The sequence below is a fragment of the Xiphophorus couchianus genome, chromosome 2, assembly GCF_001444195.1.
Source record: "Xiphophorus couchianus chromosome 2, X_couchianus-1.0, whole genome shotgun sequence".
Lineage (NCBI taxonomy): Eukaryota > Metazoa > Chordata > Actinopteri > Cyprinodontiformes > Poeciliidae > Xiphophorus > Xiphophorus couchianus.
Window position 1 is genome coordinate 10,693,538 of NC_040229.1, and position 13,102 is coordinate 10,706,639.

The 13,102-nt window shown below is 36.1% G+C and overlaps 1 protein-coding gene across 1 annotated transcript; it reads right to left on the bottom strand.

The window, feature by feature from the left end:
* Positions 1 to 6,419: 6,419 nt before the first annotated feature.
* galk2 (galactokinase 2) lies at positions 6,420 to 12,907 on the bottom strand. The gene is made up of 10 exons (XM_028005392.1): positions 12,629 to 12,907; positions 12,454 to 12,542; positions 11,642 to 11,765; positions 11,431 to 11,524; positions 10,723 to 10,869; positions 10,246 to 10,344; positions 10,003 to 10,155; positions 8,798 to 9,008; positions 8,154 to 8,355; positions 6,420 to 7,215 (listed from the first exon to the last, which is right to left on the bottom strand). Exons 1-10 carry the CDS (start codon positions 12,676 to 12,678, stop codon positions 7,008 to 7,010), a joined length of 1,377 nt encoding a protein of 458 aa, XP_027861193.1. The 5' UTR covers positions 12,679 to 12,907; the 3' UTR covers positions 6,420 to 7,007.
* Between the last annotated feature and the right edge of the window lie 195 nt (positions 12,908 to 13,102).

Genomic DNA, 13,102 nt, shown 5'->3' on the forward strand with positions numbered 1-13,102 from the left:
GGTTCTAATGATTTTCATTCAGTCAGGACTTTACGCTGACACTAGCCACATGCACTGCAGGTAGATTGTAGTAAAGCATTGATTAACGCCTGGTTTTAAAATTAGTTCACTGAACTTGTAGCCATTATTTGGTGCCCATTGTTGGACACCACACGGCAGGAACGAACCCGATCGAACCGTTATACCTAGGATTTCTGTCGGCTAATATGTGGTCTGTCAGGTTTTGACAATGGGCCGACAGCTCTAAGATCGTGTTGTGTGCGCTGGGCTTTACACTAAGGAAATGAGAAAGGGAGGAGTCAGTGGAGAGCACCGGAGTTGAGCCTTTTTTCATTGGGTGTCATCAACAGAAAAAAAAAAAAGCCCGGAAGAGACGATAATGCCGATAATTAAAATGACGTCGATAGTTTTAGTTTATCGTACGATTAATTGATTTACCGTTTATCGCACAGGCCTAGGTGTGAGTGTCACAGAAATCAGAGGCGGCATCGTCTCAGGAAGCCGCCTTGGGGTTCAGGCTTTGCTCAATTAGGGGATTAGGAATGTCACACGGTCATCGCCTTCATTCATTTATTCATTCATTCATTCATAACACCATGGAGCCACAGGGATCTGGATACTGAGGCGATTACCATTGTTGAATTTCATATCTGCTTTGCACATTGTCCCATTTGTCCCGTAATTGCAAAATTGTGTGTTTTCAACATTAACAGAATTAACACAAAGTTTTACACACATTTGTAATGGAAAACAATTATATTTTCTAACAAAAACTGGATGATAAACATCTTCGGTCTCAACTAGATGGTTGTTTTTACAGACTCCAGTATTCATTTTATGTTATTTATTTGGGGTATTTAAAATATCTCCCAGTTCCACTGTTAAATGACATATTCTTCTGAATATTTCGCACATTACGTCTCCGTTTAATCATTTAAATCAGGAATGTCAAATTCATTTTCATTTAGGGCCAAATCAAAAACTATCAAATATTTTACACACATACAACATTTTGTACTGAAGTACAAAATACTCTTCAAATAAATAAAGCCAATACTGTCCAATATATTTATGAATTTCCATTCATAAATATAAAAATAATTCTGAATTAAGTACTGCACTGCAATTTAAAATTGCCCATTGCGAAAAATCATTAAGCATAATATTTTGCATTGCAAACTGTCATCTGAATAAAGGTGCTGATGATACAAGTCTGGCCTCTTTTAGCTGGTTAAAAAATATATATGATGGTCTTTACTGTTTTCTTTGGAGGCTGGTTCTACACCAAATTTACTAGAGGGGCCGTGTAGTATGTTTTTTTTTTTTTACGGAGACACTTAAAAAAGAAATAAACAAAAACAGAGCAATATTTATTAATTTAATATTGTGAATCATAGAGACGCTTGTGTCTCCGAAGATTCAGGTTGCAGATCCCTGTGTGATCCTATCTCCATACAACAGCTAAAACTTTTAAGTGCAGTATTATAATTTTTAATTCATTGTTAAAATAAAATTGTGAAGATTTTAAAAGAATATCTGCCATTGAATATTTTAAAAAGACATTTATTTAGTATAATTTCTTTAGAGCCCCTCTTGGCCCCCGTCTAGAACCGGCCCTGGCCTGCAGGTTTGGTGCATTTTTTGCTTAGCATGTTTTTAGCTGCATTTTACAATAAAGTAAAGTTTTATATCCAGACTATCAAAGACAAAAAGTAGCTATTAAAACAATTGAAATCTGTATTGCTTTAATTGTACTGTTGGGAACCGAAGCCCCTTAGCTTTTTCTTGTTCTTGAATATGTTTATCTGTATTAATCTGGATTGGTTTTTCTTGAGACATAACAAATGTTTCACTGCATCTGTGAATAAAGTTTTTAAAAAAAACATCCCCTCCTTCTCCCCCCCACACAGCAGACTTCTTGTGGCCGTCTTTGTATTCCCAGATTCCACAGAGAAATTCATTTGCAGTTTTAGGTTCGACCCAAAAAGTATATACAATGGCGGAACAGGATTTCTTGATGGCAAATATTGACGCTTTGCAAAAGAGACGCGCGACTCTGAAGAAGGACTATGACCAACTTCATATGACAAAAGAAAACTTGACGGCGAAATTCCAGCGTCTCAGCAGCAGTCGCAATAACAATGCGAGAACCTTGCAGGGACGAAATGAGATCCTTGAGGAGAAAAACAAACGTTACACAAAACGGATCAGGTCTCTTACTTGTGAATTGGAGGAAACGAGAGCCACAGCTCAGCAGTTAAAAAGCAGTTGCGACGCTATGGCGAGATTAAATGTGCTCCTGGAACGGACACAAGAAACAATAAGACAAAATGCAGAGGACTCAATAACTGAAATGTCCCAAAAACTGAACTGGCTTGTAGTGCAGAACAAACTGCTCCAAAAAAGGTCTGTGGTTTGAAAGAAAAGCTTCAAACCATTAATGCCACGGTGGCAGAAGATCCCAAGGACGTCCAGCGAAGAGAAGAGACCCCTGAAGAGACACTAACGTTGATCCAAAGAGTCGGACGTATTTTTATAAATATGTACAAATCTGGAACTTTGAGATACTGGGTGCCACCGTGGATATTTTAATTTCCGAATGGGATCTTTGGGGGTTGTCGGCACCAGGAGCCTTAGGGACTTTTTACCAATTAATTAAAGGGACATATTCATATAATTTAGTCTAGAGGGCCACATAAAAAGCGACGGCGGGCAACATTTGGCACACGGGCCTTTAGTACTAATAGAAATTGTTATTAGTTGAAAATGGTCTCAAACGCAATAACGTCTGGAAGAATTTAAAATTTTTTAGTAACAGGAACCTTTTTTTACCAATCTTTCAACAAATGCTTACTCAAAGTTCACACAAAATCTACAGATTCCCACATTTCTGCAAATTTTTCTCAAAATTGTACAAAAACTGCTGCCTCAGCCTTACTTGATGTCAAGTTACAGTCAGTGAAAAGGATTTGATAAAAAGTCACGTTTAACGTCATACATCGGCACAAATATTTCTAAATTAGCGCCACAAAATCGGTGATTTTGTTTGCAAAGAAAAAAACCAAACAGAAATATTCACAAAATCCCGGATGGACTGATCAGTGTGAAAAGGTGTTGTAATATTATTTAATTTTAAGAGACATGCAGTGAATCCTGAAGCTTTGTCAGTGCCAATGTCTCCTATTTGAGTGAACAGAACAATCTATCAAGACTGTTGAGGAGAGCAATGTTCAGAATCTCATGACTCTGAATATTTTTGATTTATTGATGAAAACGAGTGGGACACTCCCGGTCTAGATCATACCAGCTAGACCCTGCTGAAATTTAACAGCTTTATTCATGAGTATTTATTATGAACAAACCAGCCCAAGGATTTAAGGTAAAAACAGATTATCAGGGATAGATCTGTTTCAGGGTTTTAGGCTTAAAACCCCTTGAGAATTAGATTTTCCTAGGCGTAGGAAATCTAAAGTAAAAGGTTTTTGAAGGATTCTCCTGGGCGTAGGAAATCCAAAACAGTATTCAGAGTCTAGGCTTAGCTCTGAAGGAATTTTTGTAGGTTATTTTAGGCTTAAAATAACTGAGGATTTTTGTAGATTGTTCTAGGCTTAGACAATCTATATAAAGGTTTTACTGGTTTAGAAAAATCAGAGATAGGTTTAGTTGATTTAGAATAATCAGAGGGTAATTAAAACGTTTTTACTGGTTTAGAAAAATCAGAGGATAATTAGAAAATGGGAGGATCTTTTAATAAAGGTCAAAATACTGAAGAATACGTTCCATGTGGCCCAGAAATAGATCATATGGTTAGAAATTACGGCAGAGTTTCTTGTCAACATGTTCCACAGTGGCACACAGAGTTTGGTTTTCCTAAGAATGGCAGCTTAGAGGTAGACCACATCAGAGACTTAGAGCAGAAACTCTTAGCACAGCGCGCCAAACTGATGCAACACACAAAGATTTCAAAGACACACCTGCATGCACTACAATCACACGAAGAAGCGTTCAATCTCTGGAAAAGAGAAGCTGATTTCCGTCCAAGAGGAATAGATGGCCCTGACGGAACCGACAATCCACTCAACGCTAACCATGATAATTCTCAACAAACTGGAGGGAGTGATTGATAAAATTTGGCAGTAAACAAATAAAAACTGCATTGATTTGATTGATAGCATAATATTTAAGCTAATTTAATGTTTAGTCTAGAATTTAGAGGGCCAGATAAAAAGCTAAGGCGGGCCGGGTTTGGCCCAGAAAACGTTCTGCTCGGGGCGCTAGCGCAGCCCGTCCAGCCGGCCGTGTTTTTGAGTTAAAAAATGTTTAAAGTTAACAGGAAATTTGAAATTATCACTTGATAGTTATGTGTTATTGAAAGATTGGAAGATTAATACATAAACACCAACTATAAAGTCTTTAAAAAGGCAATCATTAAAAAAAAACTAAAACAAATATACGATGCTAAGCCTGGTGGGGACACAAGTAAAGCCTGGAGGCCCGCCAGGCTTACAATACACTGTGGAGAACCCTGGAAGGTCGGATTTGGCCCCCAGGCCTCGAGTTTGACACATGTGGGCTACAGGTCCAAGTGTAAGTGGACCATTTTGTTTGACTGCATTTGTTTATTCTGAATAATTCAACTCATGTTCACGCAGTCCAAGCTGTTAAGACTCATTTGCATTCCAAATGTTTCCTGATTTTCACTTGTTTTCCACAAAAGGAAGCAAGCAAGAGAAGATCTGGTTTCCATGACATAAATAATTAAGCTTGTGAACCGTGCAGATGAAAAAAAAAACACTAAGTGGTTTTTATTCCATGAACGCAAATGTCAAGATGAGCTTAGCGCGACCCAACGGATCCGCCGTTCAGAATAAAGATCACATAGACGTTTAATCAGGTGTGAATACAGTATATATATACACTTAACAACGCCGGTTATTGCTTACATATGTAACCCTTCTTTGTTTGCTTCAGGTCCAGTAGGTTGACTTCACAACAAACACACTCAGGTTCACCATATTTATAACAAAAGAGAAAATAAAGTTGGTGGTTATTCTCAGTCCAGCAGCTACTGACTCTATAGATAAAATGAAATACAATAAAATAAATAACCCTCAACAAACTAATGGTTCTCAATGAGGAGCTGACAGCAAATAACAGTAATAGAATTAAACACAATCAAAACGCACATTAATTATGGTAATAACAGTCAAAAAACATATACAAAATATGGCAAAATTACACATGAAACCCTGTATATGACTAAATTAATCTAAAATATGTTAAAATTTAATACTTACAGAGAAAAAAACTGAGCAGAACATAATAAATACCACAGTAACAGAATGGGAACAGAAAAAAAAGGGGACAAACTGTCAGTTACCGGTTGCTATGGTAACCACCAACCGTCACTCTGGTTGGGGGGGGATATGGACTTAAAGTTATATCACAATATTAGTAGTAGTATTCCAATAATGGTAAAATGATCATAAAAACTCCTTTTTAGTTTAAACATTATTACCTGGAATTTATGGTGACAACTATACATCAAAATTCTTATAAAAAAAATTATCATAATAAATCATAAACAATACAATGGCTCTTTTTTTTAAAAAGCTAGGGAGCCCTTGCTCTTACAACATATACCTCTATTAATTATGCATTAGTTAACTCTATTAACTAATTATGTAACTTCTGGATCAAATTAACAGTGGCCACAATATTTTGTGTTTCTCTTTCACATGAAATACATACAAGTTTGTTGTTGTAATGTAAGAAAATGTGAAAAAGTCCAAAGGGTTGGAATAATGTAGTGACATACTGAATATTTGCATGGATCTGACAAACCAAGCACAAGCTGTGAGAGTTTTTTTTATTTGGGTAAATCGAAGCTCAAATGATTACGAAGCATACCTCATTTTGTAATACTGTCAATCGTGTCAAGGGTCTGGTGAAACCAGAAAGTCTGGGGGAAATTCTGGGTCCCTGCACAATCTGAAATTTTATTTTAGTATTTTCCAGATCTGGACAAGAATTTAAATAAATAAAAGAATAGAGAAAAATAGTACGACATATTCTTGCTTCCTTGTGTAACACCTTCTTTCTTCATTTTTTAAAATCCATCCTTGGTTCGTTCCTTATTTGTTCTTTTAGTTTTTTGTTCCTGTTTTACCATATGGTGAAAAGTAAAAGAAATTAAAGCCATCATTTCCAGCTCCTGAATATTAAAAAAATTGTTTTGATTAGTTTAGTGAATTAAACAGCACAGAAGGCAAAATTCATCTAAAGGTTTTCACAACTTGAAACTTGTCTTACCAAGTACGTAATTTTTATTTCCAGGTTATTATTTTGCCTTTTGATTAAATCTTTTCCTACTTTATTTATCCTTAAAGTGCAGCAGAAATGTACACACTACAAATGTTAAGTTTTTTAGAGTTTGGTTTTATTTTTGGGTGGAAAATCATCTGACATCATCCCCCAGATTAATTTTTTTTAAAAATCAAGAAAATACATATCACACTTACAGATGGATATTTTGCCCTTGTGTCACCATTTATAGAAAAGTAAAAAAAAAAAATAGCACCATAATTTCCTGTTTTTTTTATTATTACAGTTTCCATTTGTTTTGTTTTAGGTTTAGTGAATTGAACCGTCCGTGTTTTTATTCTTTTGCCTTTTAATTAAACTTGTTTGGATATTACTTATTCCTTAATAAAGTGTACCAGTATTTTATACTGTACAAATACAGTTGATTTTACAGCTTGGTTTTATTTTTGGGTACAAAATCATCTGACATCTCCCAGATTAATTTTTTAGAAAATCATAAGAAAATATCACAAAAGTGTATATTTGGCCCTTATGTTCCCACCTGTAGAAAAGCAAAAAAAAAAAATAAAAAAAGATTAACATCCTAAATTCCACCTTCTGAATGTAAAAAAAAAAAATTACAGTTTGCATTTGTTTTAGTTGATTTGTTTGCAAAATAAACAAGTAAACATCGGTTATGTAATTCACTCCTCCAGTAGGATTGCAGCTCCTCCCGCCGGCTTCGTCACAAACAGACTTTGTTTCTCCATCGCCGCTCTGCGTGGGTCCGGCGTGTAGTAAGCATCTCTGACGGCTCGGAGGAAAGGCGCCGCCTTCTCGCTGGTAACCATGGAAACGGCACAGCCTCCCCAGCCCGCTCCGGTCAACCTGGAGCCGACGGCTCCCGACTTCCTGCAACCAGAAGAAACGACGAAGACTCAGCGCTGCGGCGAAACTTTCGGCGTCATTAATCTTTATGAAAAATCAATGTGAGAGATACTGTTTTATTGAACTGAAAGAGGTTTTACTGAGTCAGTTGCTTGCAGTGGTAAAAGCTTAAATCAATAGCTGGATTAGTGGGTGTGTTTGTGTGTGTGTGATACCAAATTGATCATGCTAGCTGTAAAATATAGGGCAGTAAAAATAAAAATGCACACTTACAATTTTTGTAAAAAGAACTAGGTAAACAGAAGCAACTCAGTAAATTACAATAAAAAGTTTGTCTTTTTTGTTCATAAAGTTAAAAAGAAAAACTGATATTGATTATACACAGTTTGACCACAAGGTGGCACTAGAGGTACATGAGTTCAGCTGAAGGTTTTTATTTGTTGCCTAGTTTACAGATTAATTTTTAGTAAGTCTTCATACTCCTAAATGACACTAAGGACAAAGTTTTTTTAATGCTGTGTTCTACAATAGACAGGAAACTAAAAAAAAGGAATTCTGGCTTTTTTCCTTCAAAATTCTGATTTTAATGAGAATTCTGACTTTTTATATCAGAAAATTAAAGTCAAAATTTTGAAATTTAAGTCAGATTTTTTTTAATAATCCATATGTGTTGTCCCAAACCTCTATACAATGAATCGGATATGAAAAAACAAAAGCGTATGATTATTTTATATATTTATTTAGAAGTCCAATAGATTCACATATGTTTTATGATCCAAAACAACCCCTAAAAATTGTACTTCATTTATTCATTTCTCTAGAATCATCTATAGACATTATAATAAAATCAAATATTTTTTCTGCTACCAAATTCATACATTTTTATTTTCATCCAGTTTATTCTAATTTTCTTATTTAAAAATCTCTTTTTTGTGTGTGTTGGTTTGTCTTGTTGTACTCACAGACAGATGTCCACCAGCCGGTCCAGTTCTGGGCAGCTGCACTCGTACAGGTCTCTGCAGCTTGCATGGCTCTGGTTCATCAGCTCTCCCAGCAGGGTTATGGATCCTGCAGCTCCAGCGTCGCAAACGCTCTTAAACCTCATCACGCGTTCAGCTTCACCGTACACATGCTTGGCTCGCTGGTGAAGCTTGAAATTTGTTACTGAGAAACAAACAGACAAAAAAAACCAACTTAAAATTAATCATTTTAAATGGTCTGATTTAGAAAAATCCACAATTTTATGGTGTGAAATATAATTTTCCAAATCTTTTAATATATAGAACAAACAGATATTGCGTCATCTTAATAGTGACGCAACTTAAGTGTTGTTTAGTATTGAAAAATAGGGCTAGGCGATGTCATACTGAATTTAATTTCCAATTTTAATCAAATTTTCTCAATGAAAACTCTTCAGAATCAGACAATTTGATTAATCATCAAAGTAATCAAAAAAATCGATTACTAAAATAATCACTAGCTGCAGCCCTAAATGGCTGATTTGTGAGCAACACTACTGGATACTGGTTGCATTAATTATACCAAAGATTTTTGACTAAATCAGGTGATTTCACTCCAGATTGTGCAGATGTGTTCAGTTACCCACCATGCTGAGTGTTAGCGCTCAGCAGCTCTGTGCACATCTGCTCAGTGGTGATGCCCAGCACTTTACAGATCTCCTCACGGCTGTACGGCTCAGGATGCAGCACCTCGTCCACCAGGGCCAGCATCTCCTCCAGGGAGGCCTTCAGCTCCGTCTGAACCTGAAAGAGCTTCACCAACCTGCTCGGATCCAGGCCTCGAGCCTGCGCCAACATCTGCGCCCAAACCGGAAGACACTTAGAGTTATCGTTCAAGATACCACACAGTTGTGTAAACTAGGGATGCAAGCAATCAATCAAATAACTATTAATTATTTATTAGATAAACATTTTTTTCATTCGATTAACTAAAAACGTCAGTGTAGACATTCTTTTAGCGTTGCAGTTTAGCTGCCATCCAGCAGAGGGCGCCGCTGGTCATCCTTAGCGGAGCCCTTAGTACAGAATTAAAGATGGCGGCGACCATGCCATAACAGGAAAGAAAAACGGTCGAAAACAGAGTCTGATGTTGGACGCCAGATGCACGTCAAGCAGTTCTGTTTTGAAATATAAAGTTGTCAACTTAATATTAGCGGTTATTCAGTCTAGCTGCATGACGGAACAGCGTCAGCTTTTCAACCAATAATTAATGATTTGCTATGAACCGATAGCTCAGAAAAATTGCAAAATGATGGCAAATGACATAATGACTATAAGCACGGTTTATTTTGAGGGCTTTCTAAGTGTAATAATGTGAAAAAAACACTTTTTTGTTTATGTAGCCAGAATTTAGCAAAGCTAACACAAAACGTTATGTAATAATGTGCTTCTTTTTAAAAAATGTAGCCCTTCATGTTACGGAAAGACAGTCCAGTAAGAGTAGCTTACTTTAAGAGTAGCCACTTAAAGTAACTAATCGCTAGTCGATAGATAAGAGCAATCAACTTTATATTAACACATTAATCGATAACTTGCATCCCTACTAGGTTGTTATTGTATTAGATCAGTGTTTCCCAATCTAAAATGCATAGTTTAGATGTTTCCCTGCTTCCGCACACCCCATTCAGATTATTCAGCCTGTTGATCAGCCATCAACTGAAATCACCTGTGCTGAAGCAGGGAAATGCCTGAAACATTAGGACCAGAGTTTAAAAACACTGTAAAATTACAAATTCAGGATGAAAGAACAAGTCACAATGCTTTTTTCAGCTTATTGCAGCTTCAGATGCACCTTTGTTGCAATCCGACATTCCACCACCCGGATGTTGTAGTGAGAAGAAGCAGCTTTATTCATCTCAACGCAGCAGTTGGAGATCACAAACACGGCCCCATCTGGGAGCTTGACATCGGTGGCCCTCAGAGGCTGGAACTCTATCAGCTTCGCCTGATAAGTGGTTGAAATTCTGTCATTTCAATAAACATTAACCATCTGAATGTAGAAATATTGCAGTGGTGGAAAAAAAAATCGTCATACAGTTCCTTTCTCTGCCAGGAATGATATGGACTGGTCCATGCCTCCTCCCTCTGTCCCGATGTAGCGCTCACTTTTGGTACATATCTCAGCTAGATCCACCTGGAGGGCAGATTACAGAGGACAAAAACAGAGTAAAGAATCAATAAACATATCAAATCTCCACAAAATATTCCTTCACATTGAGGAATGGAAAGGTAAACATATAGAGGTGGTCTTAATTTGATGGATAATTTCCTGTTTTTTTTCCTCCCACTTAAGAACGTCTTTGCCCCAGCATTCATAGCTTGAAATTTTTAATTTTCTTTTTTTTTTTTTTGCATTAAACTACAAACTTAAATCTATTTTATTGGGAATGTGTTGGCAGGAACAACACAAAGCACTGGAAAATGATAAATTGTCCCAGACGTTATTGCGATGATAAATGATAATGTTGTTTTGAGACCATTTTCAAACTTTTTTTGTTGTTTTTTTTTTTACCTTAGAAAGAGACTTCTGGTTTGCCTCCATTGTTAAGAGGCCAGAACAGCAAACTAAGGCACTTGAACTGGACAGACCGGAACTGGGAGGAATGGTTCCATCAACAACACAAGACATTCCAGCCAGACAACCAATCCCAAACTTCTCCTGGAGAAAATGAAATCAAATCAATATATAATACTGTAGGATAGTTAAAGAACTTTCCATTTAATAACGACACAATACAGTTAAAAAAGAAAGTTTACATACTTCTCACTGGCTGAAGTTAAATCCGACCAAACTTCCTTTGTCTCAGGTCAGTTAGAATTATCAAAATTATTTCTATTTAATAAATAGAAATAACACAAAATAGGGTAAAAAAAAATAGGTCCAGAAGTGTGACTCCATTTAACCAGAAGTTAAATGGAGTCACTTCATGGTTTTCAAAGCCATGAAAGCATCATTGATCCTTTTCCTCATTGCATAAAAGAAATAATAACCATTCTGTATGTAAAATTCTGGTTTTAGTAATAAATCTTACATATTATTTTTCTCATTATTGTGTCATTTAGCAAATAGAAATAATTTTGCTAATTCTAACTGACTTAAAACAAGAGAAGTTTGTTTTAACTTCAGCCATTGAGAAAAGAAGATGTATGCCTTTTTTATTCAACTGTTTTCGCTTTAAATCTTATTTATTTTAGCCACGGCTTCACTAACACATCTTACCTGGATACCTTTGACTCCACAGAGAAAATAATAATACCACTGTGGATTTTCTCTGTCTATGACGATGTCCTCTGAGCAGGACACTTTAAAATCTCTGCAAATAAACAAAAAGCCCTTAAAAAACATAACAAAGCAGCACCGATATTTTTGAAGCCCTTAATTAAAGTTGCAAAAATATAAAATAAAAGTGCAGTAATCTTTGGCGTCTTACTGGTATTGAGGATTTGTGTTTGCCAGCTGGATCGTTCCGGAGTTATTCACAGACACGGCGGCCAGGATGTTCTGCTCGATGGCCATTGGCAGGACTGAGTATCCACAGTAGTCAATGTGCTCGCCTGGAGAAAAACAAAAATTTACAATTAATCTGAAATAAGTCAATTGTTTGGCACTTCTGGCACCGTAGAAATATTTTAGCTACTCGAGTTCTGCAATATTAGGAATATTTCTATTTAAAAACTCTGATTAGTAATCCAAAGTATTTAGGTGTTTGTGAAATTTCTTTAAGGTTTTAACTTTTTACTTTTGTGTCAGACTTAAACTGCTTCTGCAATTCATATCCACAGAAACCAATTGCCACTGTGTTTCCTTAGCAATTTAGTAAACAGAGTCCAACTTTGTCTCATTCAATCTCATTATAAATCCAATGTTTAATTGAAAAATGGTTATAGAAAGTATTGATTACTTGTGATACATTTATATTTTTATTTGTAAATTTAAAAACCCCACTCATATCCATGGCTTTTAACTTCATAATTATTTACCGTTATGTGTCGTTATGTTAAGTAAAAATCAACTGAACAAATTAAATGTACAACAAATAAAAAAAAATACTGGGCTTGTGAGTATTTTCATAATATATAGAAAAACCTCAGCAGTTTAACATGTTAATTGTGGTTTAATGGGTTTAGACAACCTCATTTAGTGACACAGGACCATCTGAATATAAAAGAGGAACAAAATTTACAAGTAGTAAAACTTTAAGGTGGTCAAAGTCTGAAATGATCTTTTAAATTATTAAATTACCTATTAGATTTACCCTTCCAGGTGCACATGCATAGAAGAGAGGAGATTCTCCAAACTTTGCTTCAAAATGATCCTTCAAGTTTTTCAGCCTGTGCATGAAGAAAATAAAAATAATTGGTAAACATGCATTGCTCATTTCAACACCGGACAATAGGTCCCATTCATTGCTTCTCACCTTTCATTGGAAGTTATCTCAATCTTCAGTGTGGGTGGATTAGATGCCATGTTTACTTGATCAGAGATTACTTGGTTTTTAATCAGTTTCTTGTCGAAGTTCTCACACAGCAGCCTGACTGCTGTCAGCTGACTGCCCCACAGAAATCCCGGATATGAAACCGCTGACCTCCGATATGCTGAAGCAACACCTACTCATTCCATTTAGCTGCTGTTTGATTAGGGAGCTGACTCAGGAACAGCTGCAGAGCCAAGATGCGGAAATAGGAAGAGAAATGACCTACACTGGCCACCGTAGAAAGCGAAGCGACTTCAAACTGGACATTTCAGCATTATTTAATCGATAACCTCCAGCCTGAAGTAATTTCTAAAAAAAAAAAAAAAGAGTAAGAATTCCTAGTATGCAGGTTATGACTTTGGCAAGCCCAATAAAGACTATAATTCATGATTTTTTTAAAAACCAAATATTTTTAGT

What these genes read in the sequence shown, in the direction of transcription:
- galk2 (XM_028005392.1), bottom strand. Translation starts at nt 12,678, where the DNA reads ATGGCATCTAATCCACCCACACTGAAGATTGAGATAACTTCCAATGAA. An exon ending in TGGAAGGGTAAATCTAATAG is followed by an intron (nt 11,766 to 12,453) that starts GTAATTTAATAA and finishes GTTTTTCTCCAG; the next exon opens with GCGAGCACATTGACTACTGT. An exon ending in GTGGAGTCAAAGGTATCCAG is followed by an intron (nt 10,870 to 11,430) that starts GTAAGATGTGTT and finishes CATTTTCTCCAG; the next exon opens with GAGAAGTTTGGGATTGGTTG.